General features: G+C 33.4%; 2 protein-coding genes across 3 annotated transcripts; one reads left to right on the forward strand and one right to left on the reverse strand.

Moving 5' to 3' along the window:
• Positions 1-3,263: 3,263 nt before the first annotated feature.
• Positions 3,264-7,154, reverse strand: LOC132634977 (NADH dehydrogenase [ubiquinone] 1 alpha subcomplex subunit 8-A-like). The gene is made up of 2 exons (XM_060351174.1): positions 6,893-7,154; positions 3,264-3,612 (listed from the first exon to the last, which is right to left on the reverse strand). Exons 1-2 carry the CDS (start codon positions 7,084-7,086, stop codon positions 3,483-3,485), a joined length of 324 nt encoding a protein of 107 aa, XP_060207157.1. The 5' UTR covers positions 7,087-7,154; the 3' UTR covers positions 3,264-3,482.
• Positions 7,155-9,589: 2,435 nt separating this feature from the next.
• On the forward strand, positions 9,590-12,927 carry LOC132634978 (pentatricopeptide repeat-containing protein At4g11690). Of its 2 annotated transcripts, none has more exons than XR_009580376.1 (2): positions 9,590-9,884; positions 12,173-12,927. XR_009580376.1 is itself a non-coding variant. In XM_060351175.1 (2 exons), the coding sequence occupies exon 1, from the start codon at positions 10,034-10,036 to the stop codon at positions 11,777-11,779; it is 1,746 nt and encodes a 581-aa protein (XP_060207158.1). In that variant the 5' UTR covers positions 9,892-10,033; the 3' UTR covers positions 11,780-11,834; positions 12,173-12,927. The 2 variants fall into 2 exon arrangements, 1 of the variants encoding a protein (XP_060207158.1); XM_060351175.1 differs by lacking the exon at positions 9,590-9,884 and adding an exon at positions 9,892-11,834.
• The last annotated feature ends 12,899 nt before the right edge of the window (positions 12,928-25,826 follow it).

The following is a 25,826-nucleotide window of genomic DNA, read 5'->3' on the forward strand; positions in this document are numbered from 1 at the left end:
CTTCTCCAGATTTTGAAACTTCTATCGGCCCAATTACAACCACATTTACCCTTAGAATGGGCCAACGACAACCATCTTTGTCAACATCAGCTAAATAAGTGAACAAATCATCATCATCATCCTTTGATTCAGAAAAATGTGCTTTTTTCGTTGCAACAATGCTGAGCATGTAAGTGATTGAGAGATCCTTCGGCGCACAAGATAACTTACACCTAGTGATGACGATATCAACAAACTCATCATACGTAACATCCCTCCTCATTAGTATCGGTACTGTAAGACTCTTCGACTTCCAACTATAACGCTCATCGATCTCTATCCATTCACCATGTAGATCAATTGCTAATAGTATTTTGTCCCCCATTAATTGTCATAACACCGCGGATATTACAAAGATGCATATTAGAACTTGAGACAATATTATAGTCAGTACGGTATTTATACATAGAGAATTTATATGCAGGTTCGTAGTGTAAACAACATGTGGTTGTTTAAACAAAGTCTGGTTGTTTACATGGAGCCTGCATGTGCAATTGATAAGTTGTGGATTTTAGGGCTTTTTACATCCACTACTTATACTTTTTGAGTAATCTTTTCAAGTGTTTGTTCGTGTTTTCGTGTGTTTTCATGTGTTTACAGATTTTGTGAGTCGAGGACAAAAGAGGGACAAAATGGAACAAAAAGAGCAAAAGAGCATAAAGTTGCGGCAAATATGCAGCACCGCAAGTTGGAGTTGTGGTCGCATCTTTTGCCCAGAGAATTGACAGTAAGCTGAACAAAGTACCTCAACTTGCGATGAGAATGCGGCACCGCAACTTCTAGATGCGGTCGCATTTTGGAGGCCCGAACATCCAGTGAGCCAAGCTATATGCATGAAGATGCGAAGCAGATGCGGCACCGCAAACTCATTTTGCGGCCGCATCTCCAGAAAGACTGACAAGGAATGTTGAGTGTTTTGCGGTCGCAAACTCATGTTACGACCGCAAACTTGGTTTGCAAGTCGTCAATTTGTCCGAAATTTGACTTTTTGTCCTCCCTCTGTAAATACTTGTACTTAGTGCTCTGTGCACATTATTGAATATTCCCCACTTTTCACTTTTCAGTTGTCTTTTAGCATAGAGAGAGCTTTGGATATCATTTATTATGGAAGCTTTTGAGAAGATTCTCCATCTTTTTGTCATCTTCTCAATTAACATTATTATAAGCTCATGAATATTCTCTTTGCTACTACTTTCTATTTAATGAATATGAGTAGCTAAACCATTTAGCTAAGGTTGTGGGACCAAATGTGTTAGTTACGTGATTGGTTTTGTATTCATCCTCCATTTATGTGTAAAGATGTTTTTCTATTTACTCTTCAACCTTTAATGTCGTTTAATAGCGTACAACATTATTTGTGCCTGGTTGCTTTTCCTTTGCTTGAGAAAGGAAGGGAAAGTTAGGAAAAGAGTAAATAGCAAGAATTTGAGGCTTATAAACCTCATCTAATAACTTAAGCTAGAGATAGGAAAGTTACTTGAGATAAAATGGGTGTTCATATTTTTCACATTCTAAGGCTTGAGAAAGCTTAGTAATGATATTTATCAATTTGGTTGAGAAACTTTTGATAAACTTTTGTATCCCATATTTAATTGCATCTACACATATAAAGGAGTTGGATTACTACTCAGTTGCATTACTTTTCATTGGGACCACAACCTTAGTGCCTTTAGTAACTGTTAATCAAGCATTAATCATTTTCTTACCAATGACCATGACAAACATTAGAACCAAACTTTATGTACATTCCCGTCTCTAGGAATATAGACTATTAATCAAGTGTTACACTTAACGAGTATATTTCTTCATTGTATTCTTTGTGGGATTCGACCTCAACCTCGTTGGGTTCTATATTTGACAACGACCGCTTACTCCTAATTTAAAGGTGTAATTTGGGCGTATCAGCAATGCAACCCCTTAGTATAAATACCATGCGATTATTTAAAATGCATATGAATATTTAAATACATTAGGATATGCAGTTTTTTAATGTAAACACTACATGGATATTTTAAAAAATATATGATGTTTATGTAAACACCATGTGCAATGCAGGTCCTTTGTGTAAACACCATGCAGTTGTTTGTCCTTTGTGTAAACACCATACAGTTGTTTAAACAACTACAGGTTGTTTATAAACAACATGCAGTTGTTTATAAACAACTACACGTTGTTTATTAACAATCCAGAAGAACAGAATGTTTAATTTAGAAAACGATAAAGAACGTTAAATTATTATCTTAAATCACTGAGATGAATTGTTTATCCCCTTTGAAGCAAATTCTCAAACAGTGTATTAACAAATTACTACCCTTAGTATAAATACCATGCAGTTGCTTAAAATACATATGAATATTTAAATACATTATGATGTGCAATTTTTTAATGTAAACACTACATGGACATTTTAAAAAATATATGATGTTTATGTAAACACCATGTGCAATGCAGGTCTTTTGTGTAAACACCATGCAGTTGTTTAAACAACTATAAGTTGTTTATAAATAACAATCCAGAAGAACAGAATGTTTAATTTAGAAAACGATAAAGAACGTTAATTATTACCTTAAATCACTGAGATGAATTGTTTATCCCTTTTGAAGCAAATTCTCAAACAGTGTATTAACAAATTACTATCAAGAACAAAGAAGTAACCCAAATTAAAAAATCTTTGGTTTAGTGATGAAGAAGAAGGCAAATGCAGATTTCATTTTTGTTCAATGAAGATAAATCTAACCCTAGTTTGAAGAGAGTAAGACTTTTGGAAGGATGGAATGTGCTGAGATTGAAAAAGAAGAAGAAGAAGAAGTGGAAGAAGATGAAGATGAATGTGGGCTGATTCTCTACACTGAAATGACCTAACTAAATGGGATTTTTTGTTGTCCTTTTGGCCAAAAAACCCTTTTATATGTCGGTCTTGTTTGTAAATAGAAAAACTTTAGGGTGTACAAAAATGTTTTTTATTTAAATGAGCATAACCCCATTAATACCTAATTATAATAGAGTCCCTTTTACCCAATTTTTAAAACTTGTGTCCTAAATCCTTAAATAAATAACTCAAAAGTCCCTTTTAATTCCATATATCTAAGAACAATAAGAAACGCTTAAGCGGTTATACATGAAATACAAAATACTACAAGGAGAACAACTCGTCATTCTCTTGCAATGCTTATGCCAATGCATATATTGAGATCTTGATATACATAATAAGGGAGACAGGGTAATTTATGATCCGAAAACAAGCCATGTTATACGAATTGCCGCTTCATGTTTTATGTTGGAAAGCAAATTTAAGAGAAACATCAACTTGGCGAGTGCCCCTGTGATAGGGTTCCAAACACAAACATATTGATGAAAGGTGCTAACAACAATACGCTCTTCTCCGTTTGCAAATACATTCAAGTTTTTATTTCTTTAAATGAAAAACGTCGTTCGCCAGCCAGTCAATAAGGACAGGCTTTCTCAAATTCCTTCTGCTCATTACGACACATCTCAAACTCATTTGTGTTGTAGTACATGCATCCAGCATAAGCATCCATCTCCTTGTTACACCTCTGATGGAGATCCTTCAACCTACAATGGAAAACAAAGGAAATAGATTTCTCAAAAGTGCACAAAATATTGAGATTTATACAGCACACTCAGATTTCTTAAAGTCGTGCAAACCATACTCTTCTAACTTAGTTTATAATAAATACTCCCTCCCTTCACTTTTACTTGTCCAATTTGGACTTTGCACACTCTTTAAGAAACGATCATTGATATGGGTATTTTACCACAATATCCACTATACAACAACAACAACAACAACAACAACCCAGTGAAATCCCACATCGTAGGGTCTGGGGAGGGTAGAGTGTACGCAGACCTGACTCCTACCAAGGTAGGACGGCTGTTTCCGAAAGACCCCCGGCTCAATAAAAGCATAAAAAGAAGTCAGATACGGTTAGATAAGGTTAAGAGATTCGGATAAGAGATTTAAAGCGATATGGAAATGAAATAATTGATTTGAATTTCTTAGTCGTATCTGACCTCTTTTTATGCTTTTTATTGAGACGAGGGTCTTTCGGAAACAGCCGTCCTACCTTGGTAGGAGTAAGGTCTGCGTAAACTCTACCCTCCCCAGATCCCACGGTGTGAGATTCCACTGGGTTGTTGTTGTTGTTGTTGTTGTATCCACTATAATTGATGTTTCGTCTTAAGTCATGAGAAATGATTTGGGAAATAAAAAGTGACAAAAAAAGTGAAAATATATTTTTAGTATAGTGGATAAGTAAAAGTGAATGGAGGGAGTAGTTTAATCAAGTTACATGTACTGAAATAAATATACTGGACATCCAACAAAAGAAGAGGAGAAATGTTGCCAATCCTCCCTATTTTGTGTTTGCATTTTTCTCTCACTGACTCCACCTCCACACACTCAGCCCTAAAATAACCCCAACCATCTCTCCATCTCGATAATTTAGGCTATTGACCTATGCTTAATTGGCTACAGCATTAATGTCTACACAAGGTAATTCACTTTTATTTAAATCTTAGCATGTAACCTGTCTAGGCACCCAAGCAGCTTACAGCGAGGATCTTGCAAGAAGTACAACACGTACACACCAAGAATATACACACAGAACAAAAGAATTAAAATAATAGAAAGTAAACTTCACACCGCAAGGAAAGACTGTATTTTTAGAAGAAAATAGTAGTTGACCATGTGGTAGCCAGCAGCATTAGTTGACCACGTGGTAGCCAGCAGCATTTAGTTGATGGCACTTATAGTAGTTTCTCTACTCGTGAAACTGATGGACGGAGAGATATAACTAGTGAAAGGAGGAGAGAAAATAATTTTCGGTAAGACAACAAAAATGTAACAAGTAGACTAGGATTTCATTTAAGACAACAAAAATGTAACAAGTAGACTAGGATTTGATTGTTCGGTCAAAGGAAGGGTTTGTTTCATGTACTTGCCTAATGCCACTTTTAAGAGGATATGCATTAGTTTGAGAATCAAAATGGTGTCAGTGTATTGAGCTATAATGAAGCGATAGTGTGAGTGAGCAGGTCTCTTATTTACAAAGCTGATATATGAGGAGTGACTGAAGTTGTAGATGTTTTCGGATAAGCTGTAACTACTTAGCACTGAGAAGGTGCCTTAAAAAAGGAACGTGACTTTAGCATTGTCTTAGAATAGGTCTCAAGGATTTTAATGGGATAAATATCAAAGTCCATTGTCCCTGTCACAAACTTAACAAATAGACATGACAACATCCAACCCATGTTTCATCACAAGTAATTCAAATAGGAAAAACCTAAACTACTATTGATTCAAAGAGTCAATGGCGCCAGATATAATCCTACACTATATAAGCATTCAAATACTCTGAATGACAATATTCAGCATTGGTGTGGTAAGGAAGATAGAACCTGAAATAAGCCCCAATTACAGTTTCCATCCCATAAAGCATGCAGTACACTCATGAGAATACGGAAGAAGAAATAAACAGCTACAAGCATTCATAACATTATGTCGAATTGCCAGGTACCGAGCTTAACAATTTCTTCCACCTCTCAAAGGTACAAGTTTAATCACAGCGTGTTAACAATAGTTTATGAAAAACAACAGACCATCCCTAAATACACAACTACCAATTTTAACTGCTAGAGGTGGACTTGTTTATTCTGGTACAGTATTGTTTGAAACTGTGTTGCATTATGCTTCTGATTTCTCTCTGTGCAATAAATGTAACCCAGGAAATATATCTTATTACTGAAAATGCTGTCATTCTATCAACAACTATTAGGAAACAGTTGAACCGCAAACCATCTTCCCTTCAACTATTATGAAAGAAACGTTCATAAAAATACTTAATATCAATCAAATAACTTAGCCGCAATATGAATAGTCTATGTTCATTCTGCTCCATTCAAACTCACGAAATATTATACTAGTAAATAATTTATCTTATAAGGAAAATTAGGGGCTCTTTAAAACTAAACTTGGTGGATAGAGTTACCCGGTATCTGTGCTGGTAGGAGGTAGCAGGTACCCCATGGAATTAGTCGAGGTGCGCGCAAGCGGGCCCTGATACCACGGTAATCAAGGAAATAAACTAGAAGTTCTCTGAATCTCACACTTATCTCTATTATGACATCTCTCTAACCAGACTAAAAACAGTCGCTCCAGGCAAACACCGGACAAAGATAATTGAAACACTTGATGTTAAATTGTATGACCACCTCATCTAAAAGCTTAAAACATTAGAAAGCGAAAGCATTATCTACTTAATTATGTCTTTAACACACCCCTCGTGTGCAAGTCCGATTCTTTTCATAGTTCAACCACGTGTCTTTTTATCCTTTTGAAGGTGATGGTGAGACTTGAATCCAATAGGCTTAATGCATATGCCGACATGCAGCCTCCTAAACTTGCTCCTTTATTCCATTTTGGCACCTCAACTAAGTGTTGTTCCTATTGAACCCCTGAACTCGTCCTCAATTGTGTCTATCAAACCTCCTAAATCTGTTTTTTGTTAAAAGCATAAATTAAATTGGAGACAACATGTGGTAAGCTATTCTTTAGGTCCATGGATGTGTCGGTTTCTACTGGTTCTGCTCTTCCACTGCCAGCTTAATTAAGAGCCACTCTTTTTTTTTCCCTCTTAATTGTTGCTAATCTTAGATGGCATAATTAAATTAGAATATAGCAACATTGAAGATGGAATACTATGTAAGTCGGATAGCTACATTCACTATAAACGAATACACAAACTTAACTTTCAGTCCACAATATAACAATCACACAAATCTCAATTCAAAATTGAAAATTAAGAAATATTTGGATATGAATTTGTTGACTTACAGGCTAAGGACACAGCGAGTGACTTGTTGACCTTTTTGGAGGCATTTTTCAGGGTTAGGATCGTCTTTTTTGCACTTGAGATAAGCTACATTCTCGCTTCGGCATCTAATATCTATGTGCTTGGATGCTGACATCAGCACCGCCGACGTTGGGATCGGATTTCCTATCCCATCCACTGCGCTACTTGTAGCCATTATTCTCCTATCGCCGATAACTTGTTCACACGGCTATTGAAACTTCGTTTTCTCTCTGAGAAATTGTCTGGTCTTCAGATTGCTGGTCATACATTTCTGATACTCAAAACTTGGGCTGATTATTTGGGCCAACAGGGTTGAGGCCTGGTAATTGATTAAGTGGGCTGATAGCAATTTGCAGCATTGTCCTTCGCTGGGGGTGGTCTTTAATTTTTGTCCCTCAAATTGGTGGTCTTTAAAATTTGTCCTTCGGGCAGAATTTACATGGCAGAATTTGCATGGCCTTAAGGGCAAACGTTAAAGACCACCATTTTGAGGGACAAAAATTAAAGACCACCCCCAGCGAAGGACAATCCTGCAAATTTCCCTTTTAAACTTTAAAATATAAAATTGCACAAATTGGTCTTCAAATGGGCTGAGATTTAATTTTTGGCCTTCAAAATCGAATTTATGCCTAGTGGGGCATATGTTCTTTAAAAACGTGGGGCATAACTTGTGAGATATTATGATGCGAAAATATAAACTTATGCCCATGAAAAAATTATTTGCCTTGCAAATGACCCCCTTTTTTATTGGGTTGAGGCCTGGTAATGGATTAAGTGGGCTAAGAGTTTTTAACTGATTCGTTGGGCTTGTAAAAATATCACTTGTCAGCCTGTTTTGACACCAGCATTTAACATGTACCCCATTTTAATTTTATATATATACAGTGTCTGAGGTTAGACTTGACAAAACAAAACTTCAGACACAATATTTGAGCTTACATATATTCTTGCCTGAAGTTAAAAAAAAATGATTGGACTCCGTCATTTTTGCTTGACTTTAGCCATTTCTGTTTGAAATTCATGCATGTATTGCTGAAATTCAAGCAAAAGTAGTTAAGTCCGGCAAAAATAACTGAACTTCGGTTATATATGGCTGAAGTTCAGACAAAAATGACTGAATATGACTAAAGTTCAAACAAAAATGACCAAAATGATGAACTTCAGCTGCATGTGTCTGAACTTCAATCATATGAAACTTTAAATATTATGTCTGAAGTTAAACATTGTCAAGACTAACTGTAGACACCGTAAATTTGAAATTATTCAAAACAGATGCACGTATAAAAGAAATAAAAAATGGATACAAGTTAAATAACAACATTAAGCTTGGGTATTAGTGCACTTTCCCCCTTAGTTCTTAGTGTTTGGGCTGACCCTCGAATTTGGGTTTAGGAAATAACGCATGGTGTTTCCAAAAGTGTCCGATCTTAAATTTTTCGCTAAACAAAATCTCTAAAAAAAGACCTTAACTTGAATTTTTTTTGTTGAGAAGAACTTTTGTTGTTCATTAGGCATAAGTTCTAACTTTTGCCTATAAGACATAACTTGTGTTGAATTAAGCAGTTCACTTTTTTGAAATATACTGAACACCTACCTTATAGGCAAGAGTTAGGAGTTATGTCAGTCAACAAAAGCTTCCATAGGTTGTCTATTGAGCATATAAGAAAAACATTTTTTTGCGCGGATTTCCCTTCTTTTGGGGTGGTTTTTAATTTTTTTCCCCTCAAATTGTTGGTCTTTTCACCCTTCGCTTAAAAGGTGGCCGAAAATGACCTGACGCTCTGGGTTCGAACCCTCGCTCAGTTAAAAAAAAAAACTGCAAGCAAAAGTCTACCTTATGCGGCAAACTTTGCCTTAAAAGGTGCCCGAAAACACCCTGAGGTTCTGGGTTTGAACCCTCGCTCAGTTAAAAAAAAACGCAAGGCAAGACTTTTGCAAAAAGTACACCTTATGCGGCAGACTTTGCCTTAAGGGATAACTAAAAGTGTGCCTTATAGGGCAAAGTCAGTTATGACTTAATGGGCAGACTTTCAGTTATGACTTAACTAAAAGTTTGCCCTACAAGGCAAAGTCTGTCGGCTTCGGCATAGGTTCTATATAACTTCGCTCGAATAGGCATAGATTCAAAGAAACCTATGCCTTGTGAAAACATTAGTATTATTTTTTACTCTACTTGGTTTCGAATCCAGAACCTCGAAATATTTTCGGCTACCTTTTTAAACAAAGGCCAAAAATTAAATACCAGTAAGTTGAGGGCCAAAAATTAAAGATCAGTCTGTATGAAGGACAATCGTGCAAATTGCCCTTCTAAAAACATGTCTTTATGAAAAATTGAGCAGATTCATTAGTGGGCGTTTGGCCATAAAAAATATTCACTTTTTTTCAGATTTTTTTTTCACTTTTTTTACTTTTACCGTTTGGCCATAAAAATTATTCATTTTTTCCGGAGTTGTATTCCGGAATACTAAAAACAAGAAAAACTTATTTTTCAAAAAAATTCTAAACTTTTTTCACTTTTTTACACTACATTTCACCAAAAAATACCATTTCAAAAACTATGATCAAACACAACTCCAACTCCAACTCCAATTTTAAAAATTCTAAAGAAAAAGAAAATCTTTTTGGTATTTATGGCCAAACGGGTTAGACCATGTCCATAATGAATGTCCGATGAATAATAAAAACTCGCCTAGGAAATTTCTTAAAGTGGAGTCTATTTTGAAAAAAGATTATTAAGCGGGGCCAAAAATTGAAGACCCACAGCCTGTGGAGGCCATTTGTGAAGTTAACTCCCACCTCCCCGCTCCCCGCACCCACGCACATCGGATTAGAACCCAGGGGTTGTTTTCTCGCACTCTGATGAAGAAACAATGGCAGAGCACTCCATCTCCAACCTGAACTGTGCTGATGGTACAGTAAATAACAGAGTGGTCTTTCTATGACTATCCACTGATATTCACAACTTTAAACCAGGTTCTATTTTTATGGTTTCTGCAAAGTTCCATCTTTTACTGTGAACTAAAATTTATCTGAATACTACCATGTTTTTGTCTTCTTGTTCATCTGGGAATGCTTAATTTTTCTACCTTAACGGTATTGGTATTTTCCATTCAACTGAAAAAATGTTACAAACCCAACAAGAAGCAACTGTTCTTGTTTCCAAATTACTAAAAATCCCACCACTCGAAGCTCTCACACTCTTCAAATCCTCAACTGAACAAGGCTTTCATCAAACTCACCAATCTTTCTCTATAATCATACACCAACTTATCTCATACAACTCAATCTCAAATGCTCAATCTTTAATCTTACAGTTACTTTCTGGTAGAATAAATTCACCCCATTTCACAGTTTCTTCTTTACTTCACCATTTGACACTTACCCATTTCTTGAATTCCACTCCTTTATATGAAATTATCATTAATGCCCATGTTCAATCTCAGTTAACAGATCAAGCTTTGATATTTTTTAATCAAATGATTGATAAAGGACTTGTACCTTCATCGAATACGTTTAATAGTATGCTTTCTTGTCTTATAAAGAATGGTTCTTTTGAAAAGGGTTGGTTGATTTTTGAACAATCAATTGGTAAGGAGTTCTTGGATATGTATAGTTTTGGTATAGTGATAAAGGGTTGTTGTGAAAATGGTGAATTAAATGGTGCTTTTGAGGCCTTAGCTAATTTGAAACAAATGGGGTGGCGCCCGAATGTTGTAATATATACAACGATGATCGATGGGTGCTTTAAGAATGGCGATGCTGAAAAAGCAAAGGAGTTGTTTAATATGATGGAAACCGACGGTATTATGCCTAATCAGTACACTTACTCTGTCTTACTTAACGGTTTCTTTAGGCTAGGACGTAAAACTGATGGATTCGAGCTTTATGAGAAGATGAAGCTTGATGGAGTGTTTCCCGATATATACACTTATAATTCTCTTATTAACGTGTATTGCAGCGACGGAAAAGTTAACAAAGCATTTGAATTATTTGATGAAATGTGTCGTAATGGGGTAGTGTACAATGTTGTAACTTACAACACTTTGATTAGAGGGTTATGTCAAGAGAAGAGGGTGTTAGAGGCTGAGAAATTAGTGGATCAAATGAAGCAGGCCGGTTTGCACCCTAATTTGATCACATACAATACTCTAATGGAGGGTTATTGTATTGTTGGAAAGGTTCAGAAAGGATTAATTTTGTTCAATCAGATAAAGTCTTTAGGGTTAACACCTACATCAATCACGTATAATACTTTAATTGCGGGTTTTGCTAGGTCTGGAAATCAGTCAAATATTGTTGACTTTGTTCGTGAGATGGAGGAAAGAGGCATATGTCCTTCAAAAGTCACGTACACGATTTTAATCGATGCATTTGCTCGATCCAACGACATGGAAAAAGCACTTGAGGTGTTCTCGCGTATGCATAAAGCTGGTTTGAGTGTAGACCTTTGTACGTACGGTGCGTTGATACATGGGTGGTGTAGTCAAGGAAATATGAAGGAAGCATCGAAATTGTTCCTATCAATGTCTGAATATCATCTAGAGCCTAATGATGTAATATACAATATGATGATATTTGGATACTGTAAAGAGGGCAGTTCCTATAGAGCTTTGAAGCTGCTCAAAGAAATGGGTGAGAATGGAATGATTCCCAATGGAGCGAGCTATTGCTTGACGATTGAAGTTCTTTGTAATGATGGGAAATGGAAAGAGGCCGAGATTCTTGTCAATGGCATGATGAAATTAGGTTTAGAACCCACGGTTTCATCATGTGATCTAATTCAAAAGGCAAAGAACGAGACACTTAAAGATATTACGAAGGTGGTACCTGAAATATTTGCATGGAATAAGCATGTGAAGAAACATTAACTAAAAAATGAATGAAGGCTAGAATACCTTAAAGTGCCTTGTCCTCCATATCATGGTAAGCTTCACTGCCACCCTGATTTACCTTACAGAATTCAGTAACACCTTTTGGTATTGAACGGGGGGGTGTTTATAGCTTCATGTCATTGGTTTATATAGTTAGACATCTCTATATCAGTCATCTTTATAACAACATTTTACTATAAGCCAAGTTTTCTTTGCAACCAACTCTCATGTTATGTCATATTAGATGTTCTATATAACAGCCAAAAATATTGGAACAAATGATGCTGTTATAGAGAGGTTTGATTGTATATGTTATATTCCTAGTATATCTAGTGTAATTATGTGGCCATTCTTTTGTTTCATCTTAATGTAGTTTATGTTATTTTGCAGCCCTTCTGCTAAAATTATGGAGACCACTTAATCACAAGCTTATGCTGAATCTTGATAGAGAAGAAAAGAGGAGGCCTTCTTTACAAGCTCGTAAATGATTAAATAGTATACTTCCTACAGAAGTCACATCAGCATTGGAGTTCGGTAATAGTTGCATGCTATTTTTTTTTCATCATATGAGGCAGCAAAAATAACTTGTTCATCTGTGTAGTTCTGTCGTCACATTGGGTTTGACGAAATCAACTATAATAGCTTTTAGGGTTTATTTTTGTTGTTATTAGTGTTGTTTTCTCTCTAAAGAAAGAGCTTAATGAAGTTTTTGGGATACCTCTTTGTGGGTGGGAGATGAGGATTCGGGCTCACTAAAGTTCTTGACAACCGGTAGAGCAGCTGCTCCTTGTTCTTCAGTTGGTCAAGGGAACATTCATCTACATTTATGTTAAAAGGGGCAATAAATCTTTTGCACTGTCAGTGCAGTCATTCCAGATTAATTCTTCTTTTGCTGTGGATATTTCATAGTGGAATGAGCAAAAAGTTTTTTTGAAGGAGGTAAGTTGGGGTTGATATGCACGTTGTGCGAAATCTCCAGTAAGCAGCTGATAGAAGCTTATGGTGCAACTTTATCTGTTTTTTTCTATCCAATTTTACTGTCTTGACATGTATGATTTCCTTTTGTTTTGTGGGCTGTTCAACTGTTGTATTTTGATGTGCACTAAGTTGTTGGCCCCTTTGGGTTATATGGATTTCATACCCTATGCCAGTTCTTTTTCTCTTTCCCTCAGATATGCCTTTAATATGTTCACCTATTCTCCTATGATGATAGGTAATCTAGTATCCTTATTTATGCATGAAGATAATTAATTCGATCGTTGTGGTTGGAGTCTGTTTATGGATTTCTGATCACATCTTGCATTGGACCCTCTTATCTCTTCTTTCTTCGAGCTCTGGTTATGGAAGAATGAACCACCCTCGAAATTCTTTGTAGTGGCTTCCTTACATGCCTCATTTCAGAGGGAACCTCATTTTCTAATCCTCACAAGCCTTCTGATTCCAAATTGCCTTGTAACTGCACTCTCAATTCTTGGACCGAAGCTGTTAGAAAGTCCAGCTATTGGTGGCTCCTCATTTTATTGCTTCCTTTTATCTGACAAGTGATAAATTACAACTGTCTTTGTGAGTCTACCAAAGCATAGCTGGTCCAAAATCAACATAAAGGAGGGTCACTTGTCAAAAAAATGGGGAAATTTTGCGGCAGGTTGACAGCCAATATTAAAACATTCTTCTCATGTGAATTGAAAGATCTTAGTAGTCAGAGGAAAAGAAGCAAAAGCAATTCTTGTAGTAGTGGCAGGTGATGGGAGTTGTCTAAACTGTGAAAAAGGAATTGTGGGAGTATAATACAAGTGTCCTGCAACTAGGTGAGAATACGTTTAAATGAACGATTCAGCATAGTCGATTTCAACTAGAGTGAATTGCGACGCAATTAGTCTACATAAAATGTCTAGCAGTTGAAGGACCCTTTAAAGATTTCTGGAAAGTTTGAGCCCTCAATGCTCAATTAGTAAAACTATTGATTGATATAGCATAATCTTGAGAGGATGATAAAGAGTGAGAATAAATCCATCAAGTGTAGCACCAAAAAAAGAAAAAGGAAAAAAATTGAGTGTAGTAATGGATTGACTTCACCATTTGGAATGGTTCTTATGGTCAAAAAGTTCTCTTTTTCATTTATTTTTTCCCCCCTTTTTTTGCAAAGGACCACTATATCTGATAACTGAGTACTACTCTTTTCATGTTCTAATTATTTGGGACCAGAGAACCCCTTTGTATGAAAAACCACTGACAAGTGACAACATGACCAATGAGGAAGAAATTGTAATCAGTATACAAATTTCAGCGTGCAAAAATAAAATAAAAAAACTCTGTGGGGGACCATATTAAGTGAGGAGAATTTAGTAGCAAATAATGGTTTAAAATAGTCTATGATTATATAGAAATAATGAGAGATGGAGGGATTCTGTTGGTACTAATAATGGTAAAGTAATTATTTATATCACCTTTTTGATTCAAGATAGATTTGAGAACTGGTTGAAATTAACCAAAATTGGCCACTGATATGCTTTTCTCAAAAATATCATTTTCTGGAGAGGTCAGGATCAATCTGCTATTTCCTTGAAAAATGTTCCACTAATTATTCTTAAGAATATTCACCTAATGACTTCTTCTTTTTAAAATTCTTTACAATCCTTTTTATCTTTTTTGGAAGCAAGAATATATCAGTGGCAGATGGAGCCCTTAACTTACTTATTCTGATTTCAATTCGAAATCGAGTAATATATATATATATATATATAAAATATAATTTTGAACTAATAAACTTAAAAGTATAATGGATTCGTTTTTGAGACATCTGATTCGTTTTTGAGACATCTGATTTAAAGAAAATGTGAGCTCAATGCTAAAAAAATTAAAAATCAAACTTGTTAAGTTTAAATTTTGAACCCACTCCTTAGTAGGGGTGGGCATTATACGGTATTTGAAACTTCAATAAACTAATTTCGATTTCTAAAAATACTATACCATTGCAGTATCAAATTAATTCAGTATTTTAAAGTTCGGTTTCGATATTTTATGATACGGTAAATCGGTATCATATTTTATCCGGCTTCAACTTACATATACTCATATCGTAGAGAATTATGACTTCCGCTACTTAAGAAACGTCTCAATTATTATGTACTAAACACCTTACACATGTAAAAATATTCAAAAGAAAGCACAAGCAATTCCCTTCGTAAATAATTACACAAAAATCGACATTTAAATCAAGATAGAGTAGTTAAAGTTCCAACGTTTAAACAATTAGTTTTCTAATAATACTAGTTTATATATTTGTTAGTATTATAATACTAAGATATACGAATTGTATATGTAATTATATATACTTCGGTATGGTATTCGGTATTTCGGTATTTTTTTTTATGAATACCGAATACCAAACTTCTTTAAAATACATACCAAATACGATACTAAATATCATAATACCGAAACTGCAGTATAAAAAATTTCAATTTTAATATAGTAACATGTATCTATCATATAATGCCCACCCTTACTGCTAAGCACGTGATTTAGACCCTTACACCAAGAGAAAAAGGGGGGACCCTTTACTTATTAAAGTGTGCTTTACATTACATATTTAGAATCTCCATGAAATGGACGTTTGGTTTGTACTATAGAAATAGGAGTATGCTCATTATTTGATGCTCCTAAGGTGATTCCCAGTTCACGTGTTCAACAAATGTTCTGTCAAAATAAAAATTGAGTTTAATTTTTGTGCCCATTGTTTGCATTATAATCTATCAAGTCACTAAAGAATAACTTTACCTAGCTGTCCATGAAAATGAAATTAATTAGCTGAAAACTAAAGTAAACAGTTTGCTACTACTGGTTAATCTGTAAAAAGCTACGTAGTACCTCGAGTAGATACATTTTGTTTCTAGCTTTTAAAGAGCTAGATATTATATCATCAATAAAAATGACATAATTGAAGTCGTGACGTATTCTAATCTCGATAACAAAATTATGATCATTGTTGTGTAAATAAATCTTTATTATTTGAATTTTTTAATCAGTCGTTTTTAATGATTATATTGAATTTTACTTTTTTCCATAGGTAACCTGTTTAGGAAGATGATGAAGTTGATTTTTCTTTTTGCAAATAACTGTAATTTGAAATTTTATGAGGGGTAGATGAGGATCTCTATTCAAGGAAGGTGAAGAAGAGCAAATTACAGGAAAATAATTATGTTCTTTTAGGTAACGGCACGTGTCACAATAATATTGATAAAATCAAACTGCATATAAAAGACATTATTGGAAAGACACAATTAATGTGTAAAACTTCTCCATTAAATAAGGATATGACAATTGAAATTTACATACAAGATAAAAAGGACAAAATATAGTACGGAGTATTAATTAAGCCTAATAAGAATGCATTGCGATGCTTTTGTATTTAATGACTTTAGATTAATCAAAGAAAAAAATAACGGAGAAGTCAAATAGAAATTAAAACGGCAATATATATATATATATATATATATATATATATATATATATATATATAGACACACTAGACGGCGTATGCCCCTGCGCACCGGCAATATATATATATATAGACACACTAGACGGCGTATGCCCGTGCTGCGCACGGGTCCAACACTTTGGATTATAGTGTATTTATGTGTATGTAGTTGTGTTTGGGTAGTAATAATAATAATATATATATTTATATTGCTAATAAACATACATAAGTTTGCACTGTTTTTATGCACACATATATCTATACTATGTTCAAAACACGATTAATATAACATTGTAGTTTGTGCTCCGTATGCAAAACTTTATTATATTAGTGTTTACTACGAATACAAAGCTGGCAAACATTTATTAATAATTTTTAAAAGAGAAGATTTGTTTAAAAGGAAACTATTTCCCTCTCTTTGAGATAAAACAATAGCAATATTTAAGCATCAGTTGATACTTTGAATTTTAATTCGATTAATTTAAAGGTGTAAAATATTCTATTGTTAATGTATGTAGATTGGACCTAAACAATACTTATTATTTTTTTTATCAAATTTTGATTTGGATAATTCTAATTCAAATTATTAAATTATTAAAGCGAAACAAAGTAGAAATTTGATTTTCTATTTAAACGAAGAACTACTATTTTTAAATTTTTGGTAAATATTCATGGTTTAGCTCATTTTACTTGTCATGTTGTCTTTTGTACGGGTTTTTAAGGAAACGTCAATTAGAATTTGACTAATTTACCTTATTAATTATTTGATCTCCATTTAATATTATTTTTTCTTTTATGACATTAATCTCTTTTCACATTTATTAGAGTAAGGAAAAAAAATTAAACTATCTTATTTTAAAAAATAAATATTTTAAATATATTTATTTTAGTAAACATAACAAATAAATGACATGGCGGAATAGCAAATACAACAGTTAAATAGCTAGATTAGATCTCAGGCTAATATAAAAAAAAGAAAGGAAATTGTATGGTTTGGTTACTTAATCTTTTGAAAAAAAGCAATAATATGGGGTCCATGTTTTTCGCTGTACAATAATTTCATTTGCTCCCACTAATGGGTTGATACGCATGTGGCAATGAATCCACCATTATTAACTTAATTGGGATACTTTGGGAATTACATGAATATTATTTGATTTTTTAATTTGGGGTGCACGTTTTTTTTAATATGGGATCCACTTTTTTTTTTAAATATTGCTTGATTTTTTTAATATGGGGTCCTTTTTTTTTTACATGAGTTTGGAGATGGTGGGGTCCATTTTTTTTTCCTTTTTTTTTTTAATATTCTTGGTGTTTTTAGTCCTGATTTGTTTTTTTTTAAATAATGACTGACGACGAAGCATGGGTTTAACCCATGCTTCTATATAGTAGTTTTTTTTAATATGGGGCTCATTTTTTTTTTTAATATTGCTTTTTTTTAAGATGGGGTCCGCTTTTTTTATGAGTTTGGAGTTGGTGGAGTCCATTTTTTTTTTTTTAATATTCTTGGTGTTTTTAGTATGGGGCCCACCTGATTTTTATTTTTATTTTTAAAAAAATAATGACTGACAACGAAGCATGGGTTATATAGTAGTAATGTCTTTAAATTAATGGCATGTGTTAAAATAATATTGATAAATTCAAACTGCATATAAAAGACATAATTGGAAAACAATAATTAACGTGTAAAATAAGGGTGTGACAATTGAAGTTACATTGTGTAAAAATTCTCCATGAAGTAAGGATGTGACAATTGAAGTTACATTGTGTAAAAATTCTCCATGAAGTAAGGATGTGACAATTGAAGTTACATTAATTGTTTAATTAATTCCGATGCTTTTGTATTTAATGACATATGTTCTCATAGAGCCCGTTTGGATTGGCTTATAAGTTGCCTATAAGCTGTTTTCAGTTTTTTTGAGTGTTTCGCTGGCCAGCTTAAAGTCATTTTGTGCTTAAAATAAGCCTAAAAAATTAATTGGGTCTATTTGACTTAACTTATCTAAAGCAGCTTATAAGCTGAAAACAACTTATAAGCCAAAAAAAATAAGTTAGATTACCCAACTTATTTTTTTTTGGCTTATAAGCTGGTTTTTTAAGCCCATCCAAACAGGCTCTTAATAAATGGCACGTGTCACAATAATATTGACAAAATAAAGTGTGTATAAAAGACATAATTGGAAAAACAAAATCAATGTGTAAAAATGTCCATTAAAATAAAGGGTTTGTCCTTCAATTTGCATACAAGATAAAAAGGACAAAATATATATACTTACTCCGGTTCAAAATAAGTGTTCACTTAGTCTTTATCATGCTCCTTAAGAAAATATTAACGCCTAAAAAAATAGGTAATTCAATTTAGCCGTTTTTAATGATTTTACATTATATTGAATTTTACTTTTTTCCATGGTAACCTGTTTAGGAAGATTAAGAAGTTGATTTTCCTTTTTGCAAATAACTGTAATTTGAAATTTTATGAGCGAGAGATGAGGATCTCTGTTCAAGGGAGGTGAAGAAGAGCAAATAACTGGAAAATAATTATGTTCTTTTAATTAATGGCACGTGTCACAATAATATTGATGAAATCAAACGCATATATGCTTACTTAATGTTGTGTCTAACTTTTCTTTTCAAAATTTATCTTAATTTAAAATTGTACAATAGAGATTATAGTAATTTTTACATAAGTGTGACCAAATTTGGGTCAAATTGGTGTGACAATTTAGCAACTCTCAAAACACAATTAATGTGTAAAAATCCTCCATTAAATAAGGGTGTGACAATTGAAGTTACGTTGTGCAAAAATTCTCCACTAAATAAGGGTGTGACAATTGAAGTTACATTAATTGCGATGCTTTTGCATTTAATGAAACATGTTCTCTTAATTAATGGGACGTGTCACAATAATATTGACAAAATAAAGTGCGTATAAAAGTATAATTGGAAAAACAAAATTAATTTGTAAAAATGTCCATTAAAATAGAGGGTTTGTCACTTGAATTTGCATGCAAGATAAAAAGACAAAATATATATACTTACTCCGGTTCAAAATAAGTGTCCACTTAGCCTTTATCATATTCCTTAACAAAATACTAACTCCTAAAAAAATAGGTAATTTAATTTAGCCATTTTAATGATTTTACATTATATTGAATTTTACTTTTTTTCCGTAGATAACCTGTTTAGGAAAATGAAGAAGTTGATTTTTCTTTTTGCAAATAACTATATTTTGAAATTCTATGAGGGGTAGATGAGGATCTTTGTTCACGGAATGTGAAGAGAGCAAATAACTGGAAAATAATTACATGCTTTTAATTAATGGCATGTGTCACAATAATTTGTAAAACTTCTCCATTAGCAATTGAATTTTACATACAAGATAAAAAGGACAAAATATAGTATTAATTAAGCCTAATAAGAAATACATTGTAATGCTTTTGTATTTAATGGCTTTAGATTAATCAAAGAAAAAAACAAAGGCTAAGTCAGATAGAAATTAAAACGGCAATATCTATTTGACTTCGCCTTTGTTTTTTTCTTTGATTAATCTAAAGTCATTATATACAAAAGCATTGCAATGTATTTCTTATTAGGCTTAATGTGTGTGTGTATATGTTTACTAATTAATGGCACGTGTTATTATAATATTGATAAAATCATACTGCGTATAAAAGACATAATTGGAAGGGAGAAAAAAAAAACAATTAATGTGTAAGAAATCAAACTGCCGTTTTAATTTCTATTTGACTTCGCCTTTAATTAATCTAAAGCATTACATACAAAAACATCGCAATGTATTTCTTATTTAGAGTTGCTAAATGGTCACACCAATTTGACCCAAATTTGGCAACACTTATGTGAAAACCACTATAACCTCTATTGTATAATTTTAAAATAAGATAAATTTTGAGAAGAAAAGATAGAAATGACATTAAGTAAACTTAAATGATCAAATTTGACCTAAATAGTCATATGAATTTACTTCATTTGGGCCATTGTGGCCAAAATAGTGTGGCTAAAAGACCTTTTTGCTTCTTATTAGGCTCAATGTGTGTATATGTTTTTTAATTAATGACACGTGTTATAATAATATTGATAAAATCAAACTGCCTATAAAAGACATAATTGGAAGGAAAAAAACAATTAATTTGCAAAAATCCTCTATTAAATAGGGGTGTGACCATTGAAGTTACATTGTGTAAAAATTCTTCATTAAATAAGGGTGTGACAATTGAAGTTACATTAATTGCTATGTTTTGTATTTAATGACCTATGCTCTCTTAATTAATGGCATATGTCACAATAATATTGATAAAATAAAGTGCGTATAAAAGACATAATTGGAAGAACAGAATTAGCGTGTAAAAATGTCCATTAAAATATAGGTTTGTCAATTGAATTTGCATACGAGATAAAAAGCACAAAATATTTATACTCCCGCCGGTTCAAAATAAATATTCACTTAGCCTTAGCATATTTCTTAAGAAAATTCTAATTTATAGAAGAAGAAAAAAAAAGGTGATTTAACTAAACTTATTTAAATTTGCATATTATTACAAACTTGACGTATTGGATCTAGGCACTTAGTACTTAACAAGGGCAAATCTATAAAAGTATAGCTAATTTCTTCTTGATTATGTAAGTGGACACTTATTTTGAACCAAAATAAAAAGACTAAGTGAACATTTATTATGAATCGAAGAGAGTACTCCCTCCATTCCAAAATAAGTGAATTTTTTATACTTTTTCTTTGGCCCAAAATAAGTAAATTGTTCAAAGTCCAAGGAGTTATTAATTACAATTAAAAAAAAATTAAAGTTACCCTTCTTTTCAATAGTTTTCCAACACTCACTATTTCAATTTTTAATAAAAGTTTGGGGAAAGACACAGAGTAATTTAGTCAAATGACCGTTTCATTAATGCGATTAATTAGATTTTTTAAAGAGTGTGTTACATCCCAAAAATTCAATTATATTGAAATGGAGGGAGTACTAATTAAACCTAATAAGAATGATATACTCCATCCGTTTCAATTTATATGAACTCATTTGACTGGGCACGATATTTAAGAAAGATAGAAGACTTTTAAAACTTGTGGTTCAAAATAAGCCTTGAAAATTTGTGTGGCTGTAAATCATTCATAAAGTGAATTTGTTTTCAAATTAGGAAAGAGGTTCATTTTGATACGGACTAAAAAGGAAATAGATTTAAACAAATTGAGACAGAGAGAGTAGCATTTATTTTGGGATGTTTTGTATTTAATGATTTTATATTAAACCAAGAAAGAAACAAAGGAGAAGTCAAATAGAAAAAGAAAACGGCAAATTAGTTGAGGGTGATCATTAATTATAGTATTGTGGCACGTTGAATATAATTAACTCGTACTTATCCGGCGGACGCCGTTCACGTTTTCGGGGCAACTTTACACTAAAAGACAATAAACAAAAGTGATTTTGTACGGTTTCCACACAAAGCTAATAAGATTGTTTATCTGTTTCTCACTAAAAAAGATAATGAAAGTATAGAAGTAAACAAAAACTAAAATAAGTTTTGTTTAATCCTCCCAATGATAGTGGATTGTTAGTCTGCATGATATTTGCGGCTGAAGTTTGTTTTAATAAAAACTAGACACCGAATGGGGTGCGTTTGATACGTGTTTAATAAAAAAAATTCGTTTATTGTAATAATTAGTTAATTTATAATAATACTAAGATCATAAGCTCCGTGATTAATCGAAATTTAATTGAGTTTTTAATAATATGAATACAATAGAAATAACAAAATAACATCAGTAGCCAAGCAAGTAATTGAGTCGATGTAATAGATAGAGTGAGCGAGAAATATTCCGGATCGACTGATTGTATGCAATAGTGAATAAGAATAGATCAACTATAATTTTGCAAGAGCGTATATATAATGATGTGTTCACATATTAAGATTATCTGCAGTGATGGAAAAATAAAAACATTTATAGGATAATCTAACTGTAACCGGCTTCGTCAATCTCGCACATTACAACACTATAGGAATAGAATTGTGATCATTAAATTTGATAAGATGAAATTTCGGATAACTCGAGATTTGGTTGTTACAAGGAAGTAAATGGCTTGAGCTGATCTGGGTGCTTTGGTACCTCCAGATATATCGTTCTGCAACAATGTTGCCTAGTGTGTGCAAACCGAATCCTTATTCATAAAAATAACAAAATAACAACAGCAACCAAGGAAGTAATTGAATTGATGTAATAGATAGAGTGAGGGTAATAATTCATTCAAATATGATTATTCCTTTTAGTAATATGTATAAAATAAGAATAACATAGTTACAGTAACGAGGCAAGTAATCGAATTGATATAGTAAAAAAATAAGAGAAAGATCTTATTGAATATTTTGGGTCGACTGATTGTATGCAATAATGGTAAAGAATAGATCAACAATAATTTTTAAGAATGTATATTTAATAATGCGTTCACGTATTTAAATGATCCGCAATGATGAAAAAATAGAAACATTTATAAAATAATCTAATTGTAACAGGTTTCGTGAATCTCGCACATTACAACACTATAGGAATAGGACTGTGATCATTAAATGTGGTAAGATGAAATTTCGGATAACTCGGGTTTTGGCTGTTATAAGGAAGTAATTGAGTTGATGTGATAGTTAGAGTGAGGAAGAAATTATATGATTATTCCTTTTAATAATATGTATGCCATAAGAATAACGCAATTACAATAACGAGGCAAGTAATCGAATTGATATAATAAAAGAACAATGAGAAAGAGATTCTTATTGAATATTTGGGCTCGACTTGTAACACTCCGTAAATTCAGATTCAGTGTGAATGTGTTAAATGAGTGTTAACATGACATTTTAGCATTATGAAGTCCCATGGGGATGAGCTTGGATGAAAATAGTTGTTTTGGAATCAAGACCGATAGAGTCGACTAAGTTTATGGAAGGTCTGTCTTCTAGCCGGATGTCATTAAAATCTGTTAGGAATTTGAGCAAACTTGAAACATGAAAGTTGTAGCCCTTTGAAATATCTTTCCAACGGTATATTTTAGAGCCCAAAGGGAGTTTTGTACAAAAAGTTGTGCCCATTTTACTGAATGATGTTGGCAAAGTAGAAAAACGTGAATCCAACTACGTAGAAAACCCCTCAAGGACGATATTTCTCTCCTCTCAACCTCCCATATCAAGGTAAGAACATCTCTACGGTTCATAATTAATCCTAGCACTAAATACATGATTCTTAACATGATTCGTAAACAAAAATATAGGATTAACAAGTAATCATTCTTCAACGATTCAAGGCTAGGGTTTGGGTGTTCTTCGTCAGAGAAGCAAGGTAATTAGTTGGATTGGAGCGTTTACAAGTATATAGGGTTTCTATCTACGCGTGGAAATATCATTGCTCTTCCCCACACCACATTCTTCCATGATTATATGAAAGTTCATCAAAAACTAGGGTTCTAGACACATTCATGATATCCCTAAGTACATGTACTGTGATATACCATGTTTGTATTATTAATTCCTTATTGTGTTCTTAATATCCATTCTGGTTATTAAGAATCTGTTTGTAATCCATGAAAACCCATACTTTGCATTCCGTGGGTTCTTAGATGCAAGATATGAACTATAATGCTTATTTTCATGAAAGTCTAGATGATATCCATGTTTTCATGCAAGTTATACTATATACTTATGTTTATACTATACTATACTCACGAACCATGTAAACAAGCCGTGTTTATGAATCAAGTATATAAACGATGTTTATGAACCATATTACAAGTAATATCATGAAAACCATAGGCAGTTAAGCCAAACTATAACCATGTTCATGTTCATGTTTTTATGAGTAGCTTAAATGTACCAAGAAGGCTCAGATAGCCTGAAACTATGTGTTCCATCATAGGGTAAGGTCGATCCGCCCAGATTAGGACGACACCTTCAGACAATTGAATTGGATCCATTTTTCACGTCATGTTCATGTCTCATACAAGGTATGAGATTGCTCTGCTGGTCGGGCCAGGTACTAAACTCCGCGCTTCGCGTAGTGATTCCATATTGTCGGTTATACTAAGGCTCTCTCCCCCCCCCCCCCTCTCTCTCTCTCTCACACACACACACACACATATATATACACACTATCTCTCCCTCCCTCCCTCCCTCTCCCTCTCTCTCTCTCTCTCACACACACACACACACTCACATATATACACACACACACACACATACACACGCTCTCACATACATACATATAAGTACTAAACATGTTTTAATCATGTTACAGTATACCCATGCCAGATGATACTCACGTTCATGTCCAGTTTCAGGTTTCTTCATGTATCCATGTTATTGAATTAGGCTGCCCATTCCCCGAGCACCCCGCTTACAGTTCTTTCATTCAGTTTTAGTTACAACTATTATTATTTCATGTGCCATGCTTTGTTATTTCATTCAGTTGCTTTACATACCAGTACAAATTCAAATGTACCGATGTCCCCTTTTATTGCTCGGGGGCCTACATTTCACGATGCAAATTTACAGGGTGACGGATCAGCTCGTTAGGACTTTGCTCGTATCAGCGATTGGTGAGCCCCATTCTATTCGGGGTGTTATCTTTATTTTACTTTCATGTTAGTTATGCAGCTAAGGTATGCCGGAGGCCTTGTCCCGGTAAACAGTTTAGCAGTCAGACTTATGTTAGAGATTTCATAAACTAGTCAGATACTTAGTTGGGTCAGCCTTGTTGGCTACACCTCTATATTTTATTTCCGCATTTATGATATAATATATTTTCAAGCTTATGATTATTGATCACATGCTTTTTCACAAACCATGCATGTTTAATTTATATCTCGCATCAGTATATGTCTCATGTTGACTCAGCAAGCTATCTGGTTCGCTCGGTCACAATAATATATATATACAATAAGAATAACGTGGTTACAATACCTAGGCAAGTAATCAAATTGATATAATAAAAAAATAAAGAGAAACAGATTCTTATTGAATAATTCAGGTCGACTGATTATAAGCAATAATGAATAAGAATGGACCAACAATAATTTTGCAAGAGCGTATATACAATGATGTGTTCACGTATTCAGATAATCTGCAGTGATGGAAAAATAGAAACATTTATAGGATAATCTAACTGTAACCGGCTTCGTCAATCTCGCACATTATAACGCTATAGGAAGAGGGTTGTGATCATTAAGTGTGATGAGATGAAATTTCAGATAACTCGATATTTGATAGTTACAAGGAAGTATATGAGCTGGGGCGATGTGGGTGCATTGGTACCTCCAGATATATCGATCTGGAATACTGTTGTCTAGTGTGTGCAAACCGAATCCGTGACCAAGCTCTCAAGCAATCAAGTGTTCTTTTGATCTTGAGTCAAACAGTTATTGACTGACTTCAGGTTAATTATGAGTTTTTTTTTTTACGCTTGTCATGCGATTGGTCAAATAATCGTTGTCTCAGTATATTATCACCAATTATTATAAGAATTAACTTTTTCTCATGATACTTTGAGCTAATTCTTAAATA

This window comes from Lycium barbarum, chromosome 4 (genome assembly GCF_019175385.1).
Source record: "Lycium barbarum isolate Lr01 chromosome 4, ASM1917538v2, whole genome shotgun sequence".
Taxonomy (NCBI): Eukaryota; Viridiplantae; Streptophyta; class Magnoliopsida; order Solanales; family Solanaceae; genus Lycium; species Lycium barbarum.

Coding starts and splice junctions, on each gene's coding strand:
- LOC132634977 (XM_060351174.1), bottom strand. CDS start 7,086: ATGGCTACAAGTAGCGCAGTGGATGGGATAGGAAATCCGATCCCAACG. Junction 3,613..6,892: donor ACTCGCTGTGTCCTTAGCCT/GTAAGTCAACAA, acceptor TTTCCATTGTAG/GTTGAAGGATCTCCATCAGA.
- LOC132634978 (XM_060351175.1), top strand. CDS start 10,034: ATGTTACAAACCCAACAAGAAGCAACTGTTCTTGTTTCCAAATTACTA.